The 24,178-nt window shown below is 33.2% G+C and overlaps 1 protein-coding gene across 2 annotated transcripts in view; it reads right to left on the bottom strand.

The window, feature by feature from the left end:
• Positions 1-15,855, bottom strand: part of LOC114333980 (uncharacterized) — a 32,990-nt gene extending 17,135 nt beyond the window's left edge. For both annotated transcript variants that reach the window (XM_028283982.2, XM_028283983.2), the window contains exons 1-2: positions 15,404-15,855; positions 9,462-9,532 (exon numbers count right to left, since the gene is read on the bottom strand). In XM_028283982.2, coding sequence (XP_028139783.1) covers positions 9,462-9,532; positions 15,404-15,434 — 102 coding nt within the window. In that variant the 5' untranslated portion in view covers positions 15,435-15,855. The remainder of the gene's footprint in view (positions 1-9,461; positions 9,533-15,403) is intronic.
• Between the last annotated feature and the right edge of the window lie 8,323 nt (positions 15,856-24,178).

Genomic DNA, 24,178 nt, shown 5'->3' with positions numbered 1-24,178 from the left:
ATACTATACTCATACCTAAAAGAAACATATTTCCAGGTAAAATATGAAGACGAGATAACCGGTCTACATCTCAAAAAGGCAGGCGTTCCTCAAGGTAGCGTTCTTGGGCCTGTATCTACTATTTACCTCCGATTTGCCTACGGACAATAAAGTATATACAGCCACATTTGCAGACGATACCGCGATAATAATAATAGGGTTTCCTGGCAGATGCTTTCACTGTATACACTAAATAGTAGTGGTTACAAAATGCATCCCTGTCGTACTTCTATACGTATCTCTATTTCTTGTAATGTCTCATTTTCTATTTTGATGTTAGCTTTCTGATTCCAATATAGATTGAGAATTATTCGCAGAGCTTTATTTTCTACGACGGTTGTTTCAAGAATGTCTCTTAGATTATCATGGCATAATCAAACGTTTTTTAAAAATCGATGATAAAGCACGCATGTATTTATTGATTAACGTCTAGGCATCTTTGCGTAAGAACAATCAAACTGAAGAGAGCTTCTCGAGTACCTAAGCCTTTTTTGAATCCCATCTGTCTATTACCAATATCTGACTCCAACTTTTAATAAACTCAGTTGTGGATGATTTTTAGAAAGATCTTTAGTAGATGTCTCATTAAACTTATTGTTCCATGTTCTGAACATTCTTTTACATTGGATTTCTTTGGCAGTGTAACGAATGTAGACAACAGCCGCTATTGAGGTATAATACTAGTATTGTATATTGTGTTAAATAAGTGCCATATTATACCTATTGATTCATCATTCAAAAGCTTTAACAATTCAGTAGGAACCTCATCAGGTCAATTTGTCTTTCCAGTTTTTAAGTTTCTAAGTACTATTTCTACTGCACATTTTAGAAGTTCAGGTCATGTTTCACCATTTACCTGAACACTGTTTTAGTTGTTTCTGTCCTCAAATACCAATTCCCTTATGTATTCACTCCATCTATTAATTTTCTCTCTTAAGTCTATAATCGTGGCTAAAGGTTCTAAATCAAGGCCAGAAAACAAAAAAAAAGTATATAATAATCTTTCCGTCTTTGTTCTTAAGCAACCTTAATTGGTGTCTTCAGAATGCTTCTCAGTTTTTCAGAAAAAAAATTCATAGTCGAGTACTATTTTCGGTCATACGAAAAACATCACGAAAACTGTGTAAGCTTAAAAATTTTAATTTTTGATTTAATCAACAATGGTTTCAGCAGGACAGGACAACTTGTCACTGCCAGGGAGTCTCTTTGAATACTGCGCGATCGTTTTGGGAGTTGCCAGTTTGCCACTCATCAGAACTAACGCCACCTAATTCGCCATCGTATGCCATTTCGGAATTGTGGACTAGACAGATCCACCGTATGCCATTTCGGAATTGTGGACCAGAATTCAAAATTTTTCGTGCCAGAGACCGTGGCGGATCTAAAAATTTGCCCTGGAAGGGGAAATTTGACTCTGGGGGAACTTCCACTGAACAACAAACCAAAAGACATAAAAAAGATAAACTCGGACTACATGAAAGACATAAATAATAACTTAGAGGCATTACTTCTTCTTTCCTCTTTTACCCCCCTTAATTCGTCCAATTTTGAACATAGGCTTTCCACAGTTTCCTATATTCGTTTCTGTTTAGTGTTTCTTGTTTTCAGTGCGTTCCTCCTGTCTTTTTAATATCATCTTCCCATCTCATCTGAGATCGTCCTTTTGCTCTCTTTCCTGTCCATGGTCTCCATTGTTGTAGTGTCCACCTATTGTCCATTGTATTGCGAAGCTCCATTTTAGCCTTGCTATACGTTGTCCTGCGTCTTTGACTTTTGTTCTATTTCTTACCAAGTTGTTTTGTTTTTGTCTCCCAATTAGCATTAAGCTCCCTTAATTTGCCTAACTAGCGTGTTTATTGGGTTTAATTTGTCTTTCTGTAGTTTCGGTTTTATGTCAGCTAATATATTATTCTGTTTAAACAATTTTTTTCTTTAATTTTGTACCTTATTAGGGGGGAGGGAATTTCCTCATTTTCCCTCCCTGTAGATTCGTCATTGGCCAGAGGGCACTCTTACATCTATTTTACCGGGAACGTCATCGTAAATAATATTTGCAAGGCTATATCATGCATACTAGATATATTAATTTTCATAAACATTTCAATATTCGAAAAAGTTTTTTAAACCTAATAAAAATATTAGTAAAATAAAATATTTTTAAAAGATTTTTAATTGAAAAACTTATTAGTCCATTTCCCTGGTGATACCTCCAAGGCTTCTACAATATGCAAGCCAAATGGATGCTGCAGTGAAAACAAAAGGGAAGGAATTCTACACTATGCAATTCACAACCCCGTCTGCAGTTTGGTAAAGTTCCAACGGAAAATGGACCTAGTTACTCTATAGGAGTAATACTAATATAAAAATAAAAATAAAAATAAAAATAAAATAAAAATAAAAATAAAAAAATAAAAAATAAAAAATAAAAATAAAAATAAAAATAATAAAAATAAAAATAAAAATAAAAATAAAAATAAAAATAAAAATAAAAATAAAAATAAAAATAAAAATAAAAATAAAAATAAAAATAAAAATAAAAATAAAAATAAAATAAAAATGAAAATAAAAATAAAAATAAAATAAAAATAAAAATAAAAAAATAAAAAATAAAAAATAAAAATAAAAATAAAAATAATAAAAATAAAAATAAAAATAAAAATAAAAATAAAAATAAAAATAAAAATAAAAATAAAAATAAAAATAAAAATAAAAATAAAAATAAAAATAAAAATAAAAATAAAAATAAAAATAAAAATAAAAATAAAAATAAAAATAAAAATAAAAATAAAAATAAAAATAAAAATAAAAATAAAAATAAAAATAAAAATAAAAATAAAAATAAAAATAAAAATAAAAATAAAAATAAAAATAAAAATAAAAATAAAAATAAAAATAAAAATAAAAATAAAAATAAAAATAAAAATAAAATAAAAATGAAAATAAAAATAAAAATAAAATAAAAATAAAAATAAAAAAATAAAAAATAAAAAATAAAAAATAAAAATAAAAATAAAAATAAAATTAAAAATAAAAATGAGCAAAATGGTATTTTTTTATTTTTATTTTTATTTTTTTTAAACATTTTTATTTTTATTTCAATATTCATTTCAGTACTGTATATTTTGCCGCATACTCTATTAGTAATATCTGTCATTATGTAATAGATGTGTAGCAACTACTCGAAGTGAATAGAAATTTTCAAAAACTAAATTTATTTTTATTTGATCTATACTACTTTATTAAGTAATCTTTGTTTAACCTTTTTTATAATGTTTCCCAAGAAATTCACTCATATCATGTATTGAAGTACTTATATCTCACACGTTGGATCTATTGAATAAAAATAAGTATTTGCTTTTACTTACAAATATTTAAGTATTTACTTAATAGTAATTGAATAAAGTCATTTCTTTCATGCTTTATTTATTTATTATTAAGTAAATACTTAAATACTTATAAGTAAAAGCAAATACTTCTTTTTATTCAATTGACCCAATGTGTCGCATTTTATGGGTCTATTGAATAAAAATAAGTATTTGCTTTTACTTCCTCGTATTTAAGCATTTACTTAATAGTAATGGAATAACGCATTAAAGAAATGACTTTATGACTTTATTCAATTACTATTAAGTTAATACTTAAATTCGTGTAAATAAAAGCAAATACTTTTTTTTATTCAATAGACCCAAGAGGAAGACAGCCCTACATTTCGGCCATCAAAATAAATACAGATTTGAAGTTTTGCAGAGATATTTAGGTTGATGGTTCACGTTTTTTAAGCAACTCAACTGAAATTTAAATTTTAAACGCGGCCTACTGCGAATCTACAATTCGGGTACATTTTCGATATTTTGCTTCGCGTTAGAGATATCGGAAAACTATCGAGGACAGCCCATTTAGCTGTCTTCTTTACAAATAGTGAAGAAACTAAAAGTATAAACTTTATCGTAAAAATCGGTATTGGTGTTATAGGTAGCGGTATAATATATTTGGAACAACTTTTTCAAATAACTTTTTCCGATATCTCTGGCGAGAAACAAAATATCGAAAATTTACCGGGTTTGTGGAGTCACAGTACCTAGGCGCGTTTAAAATTTAACTGTTTGTTGTGTATCTTAACAAGAATAAAAAACCGCTAAACGCCGCGCCGTAAAAATGAGTGGCGCATACAATATTACAGCTACAAAAGATCTGATATTAATATTACGTGGCGCAAAAATGTATTTTCATTTTGATGCAAAACAAAATTCTAGTTTTATTTTAAAAGAATTTTTCATAATATTTGCTCAATTTGAAGTAAAACGCGCCACAAAAGAGTAACTTTGATACAGTTTGAATTTTGAAACTCTTTTGTGGCGCGTTTACTTCTTTTTTAGCAAATATTATGAAAAAATATTTTAAAATAAAACTAGAATTTTGTTTTGCATCAAAATTAAAATACATTTTGGCACAACGTAATATTCATATCAGATCTTCTGTAGCTGTAATATTGTATGCGCCACTCATTTTAATGGCGTTTAGCGGTTTTTATTCTTATGTAAGGAGTTTTTCAAAGTTATTTATAAATTAAATGTATAAAGTTGAATGCAATGTTGCTCGATTACACGTTAAGATTTATAAATGGTCGCCTTTGTCGCATTATCTCCCAAATGATCTAGTGTCCATCGAATGTACACTAGATTTCTTTTCTATTCGAAATAAATTGAAAAAAATATTGGGATGGCCGGTAAATGAACTCGGATTGCCCGTGGCAAATTAGCGTCGTAACCAATACAACTACATAAACCATTTAGGGAATAATCGTTTATTGGATTATACTTTTGTAGCTTAATAGATTCTAAACGGGTTAACCGATATTGTTTACTAAACATGGCCGTAGTATCTTATGCATATAAGATCAAGTATGATAACTGAAGCTATTAGAGGAATTATTAAGTTTGAAAAACCGTATTTCCCATAAGAAATAGATTTGATCATACTTATGACGCCTATAACTTAAAAGTTCGAATTTTGCCGGATATAAGGTATACACCGTTAGATTCGTCTAGGGTCCTTCTACAAACACTTAGTTATTGGCGTAATTCGTAAGTTGAAATTTTGAGTAATTGTTAAAATACCGAAATTTTTAAAGTTTAGTTTTTCAGTTTTTCGGCGATACTGAGCCGTGTGTATGTCTGATCATGACAGCTTATCCACCATTTGAAAGCTTAACTCAACGCTATTAATTTGTTGTATTTACTGTTCTCCTGTCTCTTCTTGAACAGAAGATATATACCGCCAAAAAATATGCCGTTTTGTACCTACCAAGTCCTATAGCTGGCTTATGGGTAGTCAAAACTCACAATCTACACCGGTTTTGAATCGGCCCTCACCCGCTCTTCAAACACAGAAAAGAAATTCAGATCGGTTTAACTTTTCCACACACATACATACATACCTACATACAGTCGGAAAAATGAAAGCATACCCATGAACGAACATATAAAACACGCTGTATTTTCCTGTCCCCGTGTCACAAAGAAAATTGACCATCGCAAGTTCATGTAATAATAATTATTACATGTATTTGCGCTGGTCAATTTTTTGTGTGACACGGTGACAGGAAAATACAGCGTGTTTTATATGTTCGTTCATGGGTATTCTTTAATTTTTCCTACTGTACATACATACATACATACATACATACATACATACATACATACATACATACATACCCACAAACATTTTCCCTCTTTTAAATAAAAATTGACTCATATTTCTGAGCCCGGTAACTTTTAAATGATATAACCGATTTTTAAAATTAGACATGCGTTGGAAAGGTAATGAACGCTTCTATTATAAGCCGCAAAGGTCGGAGTTAAATTTTCGAAGTTTTTGTGAGTTTTGGGGACGAGAACGAAAAACAGACCCTAAATAGGAAGGGCCGTAAAATCCACACCCTTGGACCAAAATGAATGGTTGACATATGAATGGGTGAGTCTTTTCCTGAACTTTAAGATGGAGGTTGGCCCAATTTTCAATTCAGTCAGATTTAGAAAATCGAAAATTTCGTGTGTATATATAGTGTCGCGTGTAGGGGGTGTAGGTGTGCGCCACTGGCGAGAACTGCCGTTCTCTGGTAATACATAAATGTCAACCATCAATATGTATGACTTTGGAAAACTTCAAATCTGTATTTTAGTCCAGGGTAATAAGGTTTTTTCCATGACACTTGAACAGCCAGGGTACTGAAGCGTTTTTGCAAGCAAGCAATTTGATTCAACCCGACCTGTGGGAGATGTCCACCCTATCGAAAAAGTACATTCGGGTGTAACAATTTATTGGGGCGATGTGTTTTGACCCGAGTAAAGCAGGGATCACCCCACCTCGCTCCAATGCCCCAGGCCATACCTCCCCCCCGCCATAGCACGCTGATGCGCGATTGGGGCACAACTATCGTTGCCAAATGCTCTTCACAATAGAGTCCTGGGTAATAAGATTCCAATGTGGTGCCCTAATCGAATTACAAAACTAGGCCAGCGTGAAGCGCTCTATGCCTTTATCTTCTAGTTACTTATCCGCGGTACTAAAATTGCTTGCTTGCCCCAAGTCACTGTACCAAGCCCCACTGAGCTCGGCCCAATGGCTTGGTGCTCAATAATTTTATGATTTTTGTGTTTTTTATGTTTTTTTTTTCGGTGGCTTACGCCTTTTTTTGTTTTTTTTTGTGTTTTTTGTTGGCTTGCGCCTTTTCCTCTATTTTCTTACTGGCTGACTTACCTGGTCGTGGTGTTGGACCTACGCTTGGGTTGCGTGTTTCTTTGGCACTAGGTGTTTCGAGCTACGAACTGACTAATACTTTCACTTTTACTTTTTCTTTTACTTTGTCACTCTTTGTTTGCTTTATTCGATTTACTTTAATCCACTATTTACTGTTTAGAACGTTTGTGCTTCCATCGGTGGAACGCGTCATATCCTAGCAGCTCTCGCAATATGTGACTTGGGTGGTGCGCCAGCTCCGCGAATTTGACCCTTGCTCTATCTGTAATCATTTCGGTGACTCTCACCTGTTGAAGTTCTCTGAACAGGAATCTTTCTGCGACGTATATTGGGACTCTGGCTGCTTCTCTTAAGCTGCTGTTGTGGACCGCTTGTATCTTCTTTTTGTGGGTGTTTTGTCCACATGCGAGAGATGCGTATGTTATTACCGGTAATACATATGCTATTTATTAGTCTTAATCTCGTTTTTAGTCTTAATTTAATTTTTCTTCCTGTGAGTCCTCTTAATGTTGCTCTCGCCATGTTGGCATTCTGGACTGTGGCTTCTACGTGTTTTTGAAGGTTAATCCTATGTCCACGATGACTCCCAAGTATTTAGCTTTATTTTTCCACTCGATGGGGTTGTTCAGCACCGTCAGCTGTACTTCTGGCTGTTGTCTTCCTTTCTTATATAGTACCGCTTGCGTCTTTTCGGAGTTGATGGCTATCTTCCATTTTATACACCATTCCTCGATGTCTTCTAACGCTGTTTGCAGGTTGGTCACTGCGATATCTACGTCTCTGTGTTTGGCCGCTATCGCTGTATCGTCGGCGTAGAGGCTCATTAGGCTACCTGGTGTTCTAGGTACGTCAGCGGTGTATATTTCGTACAGCAGAGGTGACAGGACCGCTCCCTGCGGCACTCCAGCCTCCGGGCTTCCGAGCTCGGACAGGACTTGTCCTATCCGAACCCTGAAGCTCCGGCCGCCTAAGTACGAGTACGAGGAGATCCGCCTCGTCATTGCTCCGATGTAGCCATAACCTCGCATTTTTTATATGAGCCCCTTGTGCCTTACTCCAGTGTACTGCTTGTCGTTGAATCCAGCTGCTATGTACTCAGTTAATCTGAGTACTTGTAGCTCGCTGGAGTGCTAAAAGCTGAAGCGTTTTTTCGATAGGTAATACCTATAAGAGCAAATTGTAACTATTTCCTGCGTAGGATCTGGCGGCCTTTTTTATTTATAAACAATTAAGTGTCAAAAAATGGCATTTTTCATTTTTTCTCACATCAATGGAAAACAGGGAAACTTATGGTTTTTTTATTATAAATATCTTCGAGATTATGGAAAAAGCTTTAAAATGACGTATTACAAAGTTTGATATACTCATTTATTGTTAATATAATTGCAAAAATTTTGGATTTGCAAAAAAAATTATTTTCGCCATAACTGTTGCGAAAATTAGTGTACAGCTTTGAAATTTTTGTCAAATAGGGGTTTTTTGGTGCTTAATATGTGAGAAAAATTTCAAAGCGATTCATTCAATTGTTTAAATTTTATACAAATTGTTTATCCCAGAGAGCATTTTGTTTGCAATAACATAAGTCAAAAGAAAATGACGTTATGACCATTCCATAGGTGTCAAATGAAAGAGCATGAGCTATATTTTCAACTTGGTTTAAAAAAAGTAAATAAAAAATGCATTTATGAGTAATAACTAATTATGCAAAAGTATCGTAAATCTTTCCTTATAAATTTTTTATTTTGTTATATAAGAAATTATACATATTTATTACAATTTTTTATCAATTATGATATAGATAATATTGCTTGGTAGTTGTGCACTTAAAGCAGGGTAAAAAAAGTTGATTTTTTTGGAAAAAGTTATTCAAAAAGATAATAAAGAAAAATTGACTATACATTTGCATAATTATTTATTACTAATAAATGAATTTTTTATTCACTTTTTCAAACCATATTGAAAATGTAGCTCATTCTCTTTAATTTGACACCTGTTGAATGGTTGTAAGGTCATTTTTTTTCTGACTTATGTTATTCCAAAAAAAAAATGCTCTCTGGGATAAACAATTTGAACAAAAATTTAAACAATTGAATGAATCGCTTTGAAATTTTTATCACATATTAAGCACCAAAGAACCCTCATTTGACAAAAATTTCAAAGCTGTACACTAATTCTTAAAACAGTTATTGAGAAAATATCTTTTTTTACAATTCCGACTTTTTTCGCAATTATATTAACAATAAATGACTATATCAAACTTCGTAATACGTTATTTTAAAGCTTTTTCCATATTCTCGGAAAGAGATTTGTACTAAAAAATCATAAGTTTCACTGTTTTCCGTTGATTTCAAAAAAAAAGGGGAAAATGACACTTTTTGACAGTTAATTGTTTATAAATAAAAATGGTCGCCAGATCCTACGCAGGAAATAGTTATAATTTGTCCCTATAGTTATTACCTGTCGAAAAAACGCTTCAGTACCCTGGCTGCTGAAGTGTCACGAACAGGGTATATTTATTTTTGTCTTATTATCCTGGCCTATTTATACTGATAGCCGATATACCTATAGGGCTTGTCTTCATCTTAAATGCGACATGCTGTAAAATATGTCTTTTGCTGTTTCCAATCACAAATTAAAAATTTTAATCAAAAGGAGATAATTACCCTTAAAACGTCGAATGAGCAATTTCCATTAAAATTAACTCCATCAAAAATATACATACTATGAACCAAACCTAAAATATTAAACAAAATAAATTAACAGAAATAGAAATATGCGTTACTGTCATGGAAAATTGTATAATTTTATCGACAGAGCTTATAGTACGAGATCCGAATATATGTAGGTGAATCTGTACCTATCTGCTTGCCGGATGTACACAGACAAATATTTCTAGAATGGGCTGCCTATCAAAATCGTGTCATAGCTATCCTTAAGGGGGGGCCGTAGAGTTGGAAATCAATATTTCCATCACATTTTTTTTGAAAGTATGATATAATTATTTTATTTTTAAATTAAATAGGCATATTCAGTATAATTAATAGCTAACTAAAGAAAAAATTTAAGGAAAAATATTGAAAAAAAAGCCAACGGTAGCAAATTTTTAAAGACACCTCAAAAAACAATGGATTTTGCGGTGGACTCATGAGAACTCATCATTGGATAATGGTAAACAAAAAATTCAAAAAGATTTTATTAGCTTATGAGTTTTTCTAGGTATCGCTGTTTGGTTTTTTTATGTTTATCGAATTTTGGCTTTTTGATATCACTCTGAATTCAAAAAAACGAAGTTTGTTTTGCAAAAAAGGTGAAAATAAACCTATTTTTTTATTTTAAACAAAAAATAAGCATAAAAAAAACATCTTAAAAGCCTTAGCTTAAGTAACGTTTAAAGGAAATATATACAAAATTGCAGGTAGGTTTGTCAAGTAGATTTTGAGCTACAATGTCTACAGCCTTTGAAAAAGCAGTTTTGAAAAAAATGCGTTGAAAGTACATATTGTCAACTTTAATTGTCAACTTTAATATTCAATTTTTTTTGGCTGTCAAATCGTAACGTGATGCATACCGAAATATATTCTTGAATCGCGGAGTAATTTACAAAAGAAAATGAGAAATAAGTAGAAATAAATGAGAAAATAAATGAGAAATTAAAAAATAAGTTGATTTTCACCCTTTTTGAAAAAAAAATCGTTGTTTTGATTTCTGAGCCATATCAACAATTCAAAATTCCATAAAACTAAAAAAACTCGTCAGCGTAACCTAGAGAAACTCATCAGCTAATAAAATATTTTTAAATTTTTTGTTTACCACGATCCAATGATGAGTTCTGATGAGTCCACCGCAAAATCCATTGTTTTCTGAAGTGTGTTAAAAATTTGCCACTGCTGGCTTATTTTCAAATATTTTCCTTGAATTTTTTCTTAAATAATCTATGAATTGTACTGAATATGCATATTTAATTTAAAAATAAAATAATTCTACCATACTGTAAAAAAAATGTGATTTAAATATTGATTTCAACCCCTACGGCCCCCCTTAAGGATAAGAAAAATTTCATACAAAAATGTTTCGTTCGGCAAGCAGATGGATATAGATCGACCTATATTCGGATCTTAGACTATTATAAAAAGTCAAGAAAACAAAACAATAACAATTCAATTTACTAAAATTACATAAATCCTTAATATAATTAAAAAATAATAATAATAAAGTCAAACAGAAACAATAAATTGCAAATTTAAAAATTTAAATAAATTGCAAATTGCAAAGTCTACCTAGTAACAATTCTTTGTTTTTAAACCAAGAGGAGTAAACTAAAAAGACAGATTCACACCCAAGAAAATCACCAGAAATATCACCAAATATATCTTCTTTTTTGGTTGATCATATCGGCTTTTGACGGTAATCAATAAATATTATGTTATGCTAATACGTCCCTAAAGAGTTCTAAAAACAACTGCTTTTTATATACTAACAGACTAAAAATATAAAAATTAAAGGAATAACGCAGCAAATACAAAAAATCGCTGATATAACTTAATTAACCTATGAAAATGCCAAAAGTGTCAAAATTTTATAAATGTCATTAGTGTGAAAATTTGATAACAGTGCAGTAAAGTTGCATAAGGTTGGACCAAATTACAAACAAGCTTTACGGCGCGGGAAGTTTGAATTAATCCTCTTGGTTTAAAAACAGACGAGTTTAAATTTAAGCTGCTGCATACGACACTCAAATATAGATAAAAAAATAACAAAAATACTACTTTTGCAAAAGGTATTGTAATTTCTTAGTCATTGATTAAGGAAATCTTCTACTGAATAATATAGTCTTTCCGATAGGTAGGCTTTTGTCATTTTAAGGAATTTGGAGACAGATGCTGCAGATTTAAGTTGTAGAGGGAGAAAGTTGTAAAGTTAGTATATGAAATATAAAGGCACTGGAAGAAAATAAGAGAACAGAAGATATATAGAATAAGAGAAAAATTGATGAATTCACAGCAGATGAATGAAACTTTTAATTTCAAAGTTTTGATGATGATGATGATACTTGCTATCATTTTAAGACGTTTTTATATACTTGGCTTGGTCTTTTTAACAATGTAACTATATCCCGAAATTTTGTAATCCATTTTAAAAATAGTTCTATGCTGCCTAGACACTTGAAATTTTCAGAATAGCTCAGAACTAGCTAACAATGCAATATTTAATTGGTGTTATATGGATGAATAATTTTTTTTAATTTCAAACTATTTTAAAAATGTGACTAATTCAATGACATTTAAATTCCATTTTAAATTACGTTAATAAATCGATAGGTGCTGGCTCAGTGGTAGAGCATTAGACTGGAGATCGAGAGGTGCTGAGTTCGAAATCCGTCTGTCGCGTAACTTTTTTTAATTTTTTTAATAAAAATTATTAAAAGTTTAATCAAAATTCATATTTTATAAATTAATTTTTATATATAAATATTATATAAATAGAAACTTCTTAATTCCTGAGTTTGTCGGTCTGAATAAATAAAACACTCTGTTATGGCTTAAACGTTTTGGCTACTTGCCATTTTCAATAAGCACTTTAATTAATAATAATACACATTATATAATAAACAGAGCACTAAAATTTACATTGCACTTGTTGGATTGGCGTTTTGTTGTGGAATGCGAGCTTGACTTTTGAAAACATATGGTAGAATTCAAAATTCCGTCCGTTAAGGACCGTATTTAAAATATTTGCCAATGGCACATCATAAAAATAAAATCAATATGTTAAATTATGATATATATTGATCCTTGACGTCTGTTTTGTTATTTATACAATTTTGATCTTTCTTTACATGAATCATCTCCAATATACAACATTTGTTATAGTTTTGTTCTCTTTCTAAAATCTGTACATTTTCAAAATAAAGAGCATGGTTATTTTCTATGGAATGTTTGGCTAAGGCTGTAGTGTTTACTTTGTTAGTTTCTACACTCTGTTGGTGTGCAACAACCCTTCTACGTATAGGTTACCGGCCAAACCTGATTTCAGGACAAACTAGTTTGGCCCAAGCCAAACTAGTTTGTCCTAAACGCGATAGAGGAGATAATAATTATTATCATATTATATATTATTAAACCAAAAATGATTATCTCATGAGAGATAATAATTTTTGACCTAGACCAAAGGAGGTTTCATAAATATAGAGGTTTCTAAACTTTGGTGCGTCCAATCTTTGGAGTACCCTTAAACATTTGTCGGACAATATTACCAGTAAATTGTAAGTATTTTTATCAAACAATCCTGCAAGAAACATTAAAATGTGTACCCTCACTGATGAGTTAATGTTTGCAGGACGGTTTTAAAAAAATATTTACAATTAAATGGTAAAATCGTCCGACAAATTTTTAAGTCGAATAACTAAATCAAAAAAGTCTTATGAAGGAGTAAACATTTTATATTTTAAGTGTAGGCCCAAGACCTACCACAGCAACACGAGTTATTTTAACGGGAGACCATAGAGCACATTGAGAAGAGTCATTCAAATGAAAATTCGATTTTTAAAAGTAATTTCAACTTCAACTAATAAATATTTAATAAATATAAATAATTAACGCAGATAAAGATCGGATTAAAGAATACAGCATAAAATTAGAGCATCTTCACAATATACATATAAGCGTAAAAAAGAGTTGTAAGATGCAGGATTAGTGTTGCCGAAAATCGGTCTTGGTCTGGCAGTATTGGTCCTGTTCTTGCGTTTTGCAAGACCAAGACCAATACTTACCGTGCAAGATTTGAGCAAGAACAAGAATAAGCCTGCAAGACTCTTGCGTCTTGCAGTTAGAACTGAGGGTCGTTTTAGAGAGTATGTTATTTCGGGTATATTCTTAGATACTCTATGAGAGACAAAAAAATTTTTAACAAAAATTTGGAAAATTTGACTTATGCGCATTACGAACAATACCACAAACATACATAGCGAATCAAAATATCTATTAAAATAACACTTTTGACATATTTCACACGTGCTCAAAGATCATTATTACAATGCAAAAATAAAATATTTTTAAATTCTTTCCCATCTTCGCTCTGAAATTAATTAACGAGGTTTTGAGAATAGCCGGCTTTATTCATAAATTAATATTCTTGCGTTACGACCTTGCGATGCTGACAATAATGTCGTTAAAAATATGTAGCTGATAACAAATATACCTATTACATCTTATCGGTATATAGTATAGTAAGACTATTATGCATATTTTTTCTGTTGATTGTGCAATGACCTAATTTAGTTATTAGACAAAATTTGCTGAAAAAATGCGGCTAATACTTAAAAAGTATTAATAACGAGATACTGTCTACTGAGGCATTGAACAAAGAAATATTATTTACAGTGAAATGTATGCAAGACAAAAGTACATTTATAGCAGTTTTTTCTGTAGTTAAATTAAATTGGTCATTTGTTTTATCAATCGACTGTTCTTTTGTTACTCTTTGTGTTTGGTGATATACACTACTCCAAGAAATGGAGTAGTGGAATATTCTAGCTTATAAAATATTACAATTAAAACCCAACTATAGCCTCATATTTTCTTAACATTTTGTTTTTTGATTCATTTGCTTATATGTTGGAGAATAAAAAGTTAGGTACATACTTTTTTAGCTAGCCATGTTTTTCATCAATACAGGGTGTTTTTAAAAAATAAGTGTGGCAAACTTTAAGGGGTAATTACTCTGCACGAAAAATTAACGACAGTTTGCTTTTAAACGTATGTTCGCAAATGCTTCGTTTCCGAAATAGGGGATGTTAAAATTGTTCTTACAAACTGACGATTTATTTATTGCTTTAAAACCGGTTGAGATATGCGAATGAAATTTGTTTAAGAGGTTTTAGGTTTTAAGAGTTAGTTATTACGCATTTTTTACATACAATTAAGATTTTAGTATTAACCAATGGCGCGTATACTTACGTGTAACCGGTTTGTTTAGAATTACCCCTTAAAATTTGCCATACTTATTTCAAAACAGCCTGTATTGATGAAAAACATGGCTAGTTATTATAGTACCTAACTTTGTTGTTATCCAAGCGAATGAATAAAAAAACAGAATGTTAAGAAAATATCAGACTGTAGTAGAGTTTTAATTTCAGTATTTTATAAAGGCTAGAATATTCCACAGGATGATGCGAACTTTGAGAGAAAAACACAATTTGATTGGTACACTCATTGGTACCGGTAAGGTATCCGGTACCTGTAGGTACAACCACAATTTACCTTCTAGCAACAATATTATTACAGCAATATTGTTAACGAATAAATAATTCAAGCTTAAAATTTACCTAACCTGTTACGTTGTTCTAAGATATAATAGGCTAATGGGCAACTGCGAGACTTGCAAGACTCTTGCTGCAAGACCAAGACCAAGACCAGGTGTACTGTTGCAAGACCAAGACCAAGACTGTCTAAGTCTCGTCTTGGTCTTGCTTTTGGGCAACTCTATGCAGGATATTGATCTCTCTCAAAAAATAGACGAATATGATCATGATTTTAAAAGAATATATAAATGTTAGTATTTTCATATACAGAATAAGATCACCTATATTAAAATATATTTTACTTACCCATTAAAAAATAAAAAGCAAATCCGTCCATTTTAGTATCACTAGAAAGAATTAGGTTGCTTCTAGATTAAATTACGTTCTCTAATAACAACATTATCAATAGTGATTAACACAATTTATAATTGGTAATGTGTGGTTATCGTTATTAATTGCCATAAACTGCGCAAGATATATTTTTAGAGGATTTCCAAGATTATTATGTCTTGTGTTTAACTCGTTTAGTGCTAAATTTAAACTAAATTATTATAATAATCCAGTAGGTCGACGAAGGTTGCCGCTATTTAAGAACACGCGTTATTTATGGCCTAAGTATTTTGATCACAGTATTATATAGCAGGTTTATGTAAAATAAGACGACCTCGCTAGATGTTCCTACTGTAGACATAATTATGAAGTTTGTAGTATAAATACGTACTACAAATGTTATTCGGTCTTCCAACAGGTTGTTTTGAGTTTCTCATTATTAAAATATCGACATAAATAATCCATACTGATTTCGCTAACGACTGACTGTAGTTTTTTCTGTTTAATTTACGATTTTCATTTTAAAACAATTTACTTTTAGAGCTACTTTACGATAAAAATGATGTATTTGTGGATTCCCAAATAATACTTGAGTCCCATAAAGTAATACGCCAAAGGTGAGAAAAAATCAAACATTTAATTTATGTAACTTGGAATTTCCCTTTGGCTCGACATTTTAAGTTTTTTCCACGGCTAAATAACTCTGTGATAATTAAAAATAAAATAAACCATCCCAAGGTAATATGAGTTAGAGAATCTAATTAATTGTTTTAGCACAACAACCAAAATGTTGACACTGCACAAATTTAAATGACGCTATTTTTGGCGCTTTATGAGAGGCGTGCATAGATGAAGAACATAATACAAGACTATTATTATGGTCTTTAAATTGATGTATTTGGTACCGGCCAAACCCAATTTCAGGACAAACTAGTTTGGCCTAGGCCCTAGGCTAAACTAGTTTATCCTATCTGTCACACGGATTCTAGCGGGGACAGTATTACGACAAGTAAACATAACAAACCTAGAGAACCCTTAAAACTAAACGTCGCTACATATAATGCTAGATTCCTGGCAACAGAAGAACGAATCATGGCGGTAAAGTTAGCAGCACCATTTTATTAATCCGAATTCAGACTAAGACTATAATTAATTGCTACAATTTATTGCCGAAAGAAAAAATTTATTACTGTGGCCCTTTCCGAGAAGCAGCGGGTGCTGCTAGCCTTACCGTAAAGTTAGTGGCACCCCCCGTTTCTCGGAAACGGCTACAGCAATAAATTGTTTCTCTCCACAATAAATTTTAGCAATAAATTATAGACTTAGTCTGAATTCGGATTTATAAAATGGTGCCATTTATAGGTGGTGGTTAGCCATTTATAAATTGCCAATCAGCTTACTTCCAGCGATCAGCAATATAGTGGAAAGAATTATCCTCAGCAGACTGCAAGCGGAAACAAACAGACCAGAGCATTCCAGTGAGCTGCAAGTACTCATATAAACTGAGTACGTAGCAGCGGGATTCAACGACAAGCAGCACACTGGAGCAGCATTCCTGGACGTAAGCAAAGCTTTCGACAGAGTATGGCACAAAGGGCTCATATACAAAATCCGAGGTTATGGGTACAGCGGAGCGATGACGAGGCTGATCTCCTCGTACTTAGGTGGCCGGAGTTTCAGGGTTTGGATAGGACCAGTCCTGTCCGAGCTCGGAAACCCGGAGGCTGGAGTGCTACAGGGAGCGGTCCTGTCACTTTTGCTGTACACAATATACACCGCTGACGTACCTAGAACACCAGGTACCCTAATGAGCCTCTACGCCGACGATACAGCGATAGCGGCCAAACACAGAAACGTAGACATCGCAGTGACCAACCTGCAAACAGCGTTAGAAGACATCGAGGAATGGTGTATAAAATGGAAGATAGCCATCAACTCCGAAAAGACGCAAGCGGTACTATATAAGAAAGGAAGACAACAGCTAGAAGAACAGCTGACGGTGCTGAACAACCCCATCGAGTGGAAAAATGAAGCTTAATACCTGGGAGTCTGCAACTTTAAGAGGACTCACAGGAAGAAAAAGTAAACTAAGACTAAAAACGAGATTAAGACTAATAAATAGCATAATATTACCGGTATTAACATACGCATCTCTCGCATGGGGACAAGTATGCAACACCCACAAAAAGAAGATACAAGCGGTCCACAACAGCAGCTTAAGAGAAGCAGCCAGAGTCCCAAGTTACGTCGCAGAAAGATTCCTGTTTAGAGAACAGGTGAGAGTCCCGAAATGATGACAGATAAGGCAAGGGTCAAATTCGCGGAGCTGGAGCACCACCCAAGTCACATACTGCGAGAGATGCTAGGGTATGATGCGTTCCACCGATGGAAGCACAAACGTCCTAAACAGCAAATAGTGGAATAAAGTGAATCGAATAAAGCAAACAAAGAGTGACAAAGTAAAAGAAAAAGTAAAAGTGAAAGTAGTAGTCAGTTCTTAGCTCGAAACACCAAGTGCCGAAGAAACACACAACCCAAGCGTAGGTCCAACAACACAATCAGGTAAGAAAATAGAGGATAAGGCGCAAGCCAAACAAAAAAAAACACAAAAAAACAAAAAGGGCGTAAGCACCAGAAAAAATCATAAAACAAAAAAAAATCATGAAATTCTTGAGCACCAAGTCATTGGACCGAGCTCAGGACCGGGCCTTGGTACAATGACTTGGAGCCCGATCAAGCAATTTTAGTACCGCTGATAAGTAAATAGAAGATAAAGGCATAGAGCGCTTCACGCTGGTCTAGTTTTGTAATTCGATTAGGGCACCACATTGGAATCTTATTACCCAGGATTCCATTGTGAAGAGCATTTGGCTACGATAGTTGTGCCCCCATCGCGCATCAGCGTGCTATGGGGGGAAAGGGATGGCCTGGGGCATTGGAGCGAGGTGGGGTGATCCCTGTTTTAAACTCGGGTCAGAACACCTCGCCCCAATAAATTGTTACAGCCGAATGTACTTTTTCGATAGGGTGGACATCTCCCACAGGTCGGGTTGAATCAAATTGCTTGATTGCTTGCTTGCTAGAACTGGCGAAAATTAAATGTGATGTAATAGGCGTTATCGATGTAAAACAGCGAGGAGAAACCCTGAAAAAACTTAAACCAGGTCACTTATACTGCCAAGTCAGCCATCATCATCAATGGCTTTACAACTTTCCGTGAGTCTTTGCGGCGTTTGCTTTTGTCTTCCATGTTTTTCGGTCCTGTGGCACTAATTTCCATTGTCTCTCTCCCATTTTCTCCGGATCTTATTTGACTGTATCTTTACACCTTTTTCTAGGCCGTTCTTCAGACCTTATTCCATCTAGCCTTTCCCAAAACGCTTTATAAACATTGTTTATAAGGCGATTGTCGTTACTGCTTATCACATGCCCTGTCCACCTGAGTAGTCCAAGTAATGAAACTTAAAATAGGACAAAACCTCGCAATTTTTACAGAATGGATCGATTTGCTTGAAAATTTGAGAGTAAGTGGTTGATAGTCCAAGGATCAAAATTTATATGAGGCCGAAAGGCGCTTTTACCATGGGGGTGGTTGCCACCCCATCTCAAGGGTGGAAATTATTTATTATATTTTGACCAAAAAAGTTGGTAAAAACATTCATTCTAAGCAAAAAATGTTCCATACATTTTTGTCATAAAATTAATAGTTTTCGATTTATTCGCTACCGAAAGTGTTAGTTTTATATCGAAAAAATAAATGTTTTTAATAAGTTTTCTGCTAGTAACTCCAAAAGGTTTCGTTTTATCAAAACAACTTTATTTAACAAAAATGTACCTTTTAGAAAAATAAACAAAACAGTTTTTTAAAATTTTTTTAAGACCAACAGTAATCGAGCTATACTTTATTATATGTTAGCTCTTCTTTGTCAAATGCTAAATATTGTAGTTTCAAAGTCAAAAGACGGGAAAACTATGCATTTTTCGAGGATAACTTGTTAAAACTAATTTAAAGTATTTAAAAATATCTATCTCCAGAAATAGAAAAAAAGTCTCTAGCTCAAAAATTATGTGACTTATAATGAAAAGAATGTCAGTACCTATTTTTTTTTCAGCAAAAAAGTGATCGGAAGCAACCGCCCTAATCACCACGCTGATTAAAATTTGTCATTGACCTTATTTGGTCTTCTTTATTCATGTATTATTAATAGGTTCTAGATGTTTGACCGGCCTAGAATGATTGGTTTTTAAAAAATGGAGTTAAAAGCGAATAACGAATTTTTGTAGTTTGGAAAAAATGGCATTTTATTCAGAATCGAAAGATTAGCATCAGAGATATGAAAAAATGTTTCATAATGAAATTGTAGCTTATTTAATTATCAACAGCCTGATTTGCAAAAGTTTTTTCTACGGCAAAAATCCAGTGAACTATTGACAATTAAATATTTTATTAACATGCAAAAACCATCTTTACCAACCCTTTCAAAGTCACCTCTTTTTGCGACTGAGGATTTTTGAAAGATATGATGATAATATGCTTATAGATCTTATAAAATCCTACGAAACTCTTTTTTACTAAACTTTCTGAGATACAAAATGAAAAAGTTACGTTTAAAAAATCAATATATTTTTTTGAAAAAAAAAGGAGAAATACAATTGGAAGCATAATAATGTAAATTAGCTGTGTTTTTAGTCATTGGCCTTATTCACTCTTCTTTATTTATGTATTATTAATATATTCTAGAAGTTTTAGTGGCATAACACCAGTTAATCATCATCAGGTAATCATCAGTTTTTAAAAAACTAGAGTTAAAAGCGACTAACGAATTTTTGTAATTTGGTAAAAAATGCCATTTTCTTCAGAATTGAAAAATTAGCATCAGAGATACGAAAAAATGTTTAAATATGAAATTGTAGGTTATTTAGTTCCCAAAAACATGGTTTAAAAAAGTTTTTTCTATGGCAAAAATTGAGTGAAGTGTAAATGAGTACATTTGATAAAACATTGATTTTTTCGATATAAAACTAACACTTTCGATAGCGAATAAATCGAAATCTATAAATTTGATCAAAAAAATGTATATTCTCCTTTTCATGAACATTTTTCAGTGCGTCACAAATTATAGAAAAAAGGTAAGTCCGTGATAATACACATTTATGACATTTATTCTAACGTGACATTTTAGTTAAATCTGACAGTTGTCAAATTTTATTTTCAATTTGGAATAAAACCAAATCAATTGTGTCTATTGCATTTATAAAATGGTATTTTCTTTCATTTGTATAGTCTTATAAATTGTACAGATTATATTGATAATATTATTATTTTATTTAATAAATAATTCTTTTTTGATTATGGCGCCATCTATCGACAACTAGAATAATCACCGAACTAGAATAATTACCGAAGTATTCCCAGACGTGCCTTTTTTTCTGTCACATACAATTTAATGCGTTAGAGAGAAATCGAAAAACTGTGACGCACTGAAAGATGATCATGAGAAAAAGAATAGAACATTTTTTGCTTAGAATAAACGTTTTTATCAGTTTTTGCGGCCTAAATATGATAAAAAATTTCCACCCCCGAGGTGGGGTGGAAACCACCCCCCATGGTAAAAGCGCTTTTCGGCATCATATAGATTTTGATCCTTGGACTATCCACTACCTATTCTCAAATTTTCAAGCAAATCGATTCATTCGGTAAAAATGGCGAGGTGAAAAGCTTCGGTTCCTGGACTAGAGTCTATTGGCCTTTATATATCTGACTAGATTTTGCTTTACGAATAGACTCTAACTCGTTATTGTATCTGCGCCTCCATTCGATTGTCACGCTGTCTCTGCAAGGGCTATATTTTTATCATTCGAAGGATTTTACGTTCCCACAACAGCAATTTATTTACTTCTCTTTTTGTTAGCGTCCATGTTTCGCTTCCATACGCGACTGCTGGTCCTATTATGGTCTTATATATCTGGATTTTTGCACCTCGTGAAAGAAGTTTTGACTTCATTAGATGTTGCATCGCAAAGACAGATCGGTTTACTGCCATTATTCGCATTTCAACTCTCTGTATTTCGTTGTCATTTATGATTTATGCTCCGAGATATTTAAATTCTTTAACCACTTCGAAGTTATGACCGTTAATAGTAGTGTTTTGCCTTATTCGCCGTCGTTCTTGTTTCGAAATGACCAAGTATTTTGTTTTGTCATCATTTATTTTTAGACCGATGTTTAATGCAGCCTCTTCAAACCTCGAGAAAATATCCTTAACTTCTAATGTTGATTGTGCCACTGCATCTACGTCATTGGCAAAGGCAAGTAAGATTTTTGCTCCCCGAGAAGTTATGCCAGGTTTGATTTTTGGATACATTTTTCGCATTATGTATTCTAAGGCCAGCTTAAACAACAGCGAGCAATGGGATAACGGATCTCCCTATCTCACTCCAGAATTTACGCATGAAACATTTGCAATGAAATAAGCAATGAAATATTTGATATTTTCCCCCCTATTCTAACTTGTGTAAAACAAAGTACACACATTTGTGTTACCGCAGTTAGTTTCTTGGAAACACCGAGCTCAATCATTGCCTTCTATAATGGTGTACGATTAATTGAATCATAAGCCTGTTTGAAATCTATAAAGATCTGATGCACTTCCTGATTATACTCCCAATACTTTTCAAGCAATAATTTATCTTATTGTAAATATTTTATCGATAGTTGATCTTCCAGGCCTGAAATCCCAGCAACTATTTCTTCGGCGTATGGTAGTAAGCAATCTTTTTAATAATACTGAACCGAAGCCAATATACGTAGTGTTGATTAGTGAGATTCCTATGTAGTTCATGCATGATTCCTGCGTTCCTTTTTTGTGTATTGGTACAATAATACTACCACACCATTCTTCCGGCATTATTTCTTGTTTCCAAGCCTTTTCTATTAATTGATGGATTTTATTTATGAGTTCATGTCCGCCTTTTGCATTTTTTAATTAGCTCGGCATTAATATTGTCCAGACCAGGCGATTTCTCGTTTTTAAGCGTTTTTATGGCATGCCTAATTTCTTCCATGGAGGTATTTCTAATTCGTCCATTGGATACCCATGTTCTCCGTTGTTTCCACCATTTTCATTGTTTTCATTGTTTTTTGTGTTCTTCTAGCTAAGGCTCTCTCTCTATCTCTCTGTGGAATCGTATTCGTTTTTCTTCTGACGGGTTCGACAGATAGCCAATTCTTTTTTTTTGTTTGTTTCTTTTAGTGTTCTTTCACATTCCTTGTCGAACCATTTTTCGATTTTGTTTTTTTCGTTTTTCCGATAGATTTCTCTGCAGCTTTTGTGATAATTATTTTTATAGAGTTCCATCGCTGATCTACATCAACATAAAACCTGTTTTTTAATTCTACTTGGTACTGTATTTGGTTATCTTCTTCGGTCAGCTTCGCCACATTGCATCTTTCGATCTTTGTGTGTTTATCTATTGTTTGTGTTGAAATTCTTGTTATGAGGTTGGCCTTCACAATAAAATGGTCCGTGTTGCTATCTGGCCCTCTCATAGTTTTTACGCTTGTTATGCTACTAAAATGTCTCCCATCAATCAATACATGATATTGTAATGGGTGGCTCTTTCAGGACGACAGACTCAATAAAACACGGGTTAAAAACAAAGTAAATATATTTAAGATATTTATATACAGTTCAAAATGAATATAAAATATTATTAAAATATATATAAAATATCTTCTGCAAAGACAAAATAATTTATACTTATTCAGCTTTTGCCATGCGGCTAACACTCCCTCTAAGGGGAAAATTGACTCATCCCAGATACCAAGGGTACCTCTCCTTAGGACTGAAATTTTTCCTCGACGCTGGTGAGAGGACCGAGTAATTGGTCGTGGTCCCTAAATTGTGTGAGGGGAGCACGACCAGTGAAACCATAGTCCCAGCGTCCAGCGTCTGTGCACCGGGTGGTCGCCGGACACCGCCGCTGGACGCTAAAAGGCGTGGCAACGACCTATGATGCTAAAAGGTTTTTATTGAAAATAAAAAAATCGATAAGACAATCAGATAGTGCAGCTCGGTACGGTATAGGTTATTTGCTTGAGTAGCAAATTGAACGAAAATAAATAAACTAACTTTTGCTTCCAAAAACGAAAATACGCCTCATGTGGAGTTATAGACAGGGCCGTAACTACCATTGGGGCAACCAGGGGTAACTGGCGCAACCGAGGCAACCGGGGCAACCGGGGCAACCGGGGCAGTGCACCGGGGCCCCCGGCCAAGGGGCCCCGCAGTGTCCCCGTTTGGTTGGGCGTGCATAGATTTTGACACAATGAAATGATACAATTTTAAAAACACCTTGCAGGGGCGCCCTAGAACGCAACATAAAGTTTAAATTTTTCAATGGGGAAGTTAGTCTTTTTGACTAAAATGCAATTGAACAGAACAGGGGCACCTGAAGCCTGAGCTAAGCTGGGGCCCCCGAGACCTTAACTTAAAAATTTAAATTATTACTTAGGAAATCAGTTATTTCGGCGTTATAAAACCTAAAATGCCATTCGAAGAGCTAAGCTGGGGCTAAGCTGGGGCCCCCGAGCTCTTCGGAAAAAAATATAAAATGTTACTGAGGAAATTAGTCATTTTGGCGAAACAAAAACTAAAATCCAACCGGAATAGGGGCCCCAGGTCCTAGCTACTTTGTCTTAACTAATTTACCCCAGACCACATCTTGGTATGTGAAAGGAACCACATGGTA

This window comes from Diabrotica virgifera, chromosome 4 (genome assembly GCF_917563875.1).
Source record: "Diabrotica virgifera virgifera chromosome 4, PGI_DIABVI_V3a".
Taxonomy (NCBI): Eukaryota; Metazoa; Arthropoda; class Insecta; order Coleoptera; family Chrysomelidae; genus Diabrotica; species Diabrotica virgifera.
Note: the sequence above shows the minus strand (reverse complement) of the source record. Positions and strands in the feature narration are given on the sequence as shown.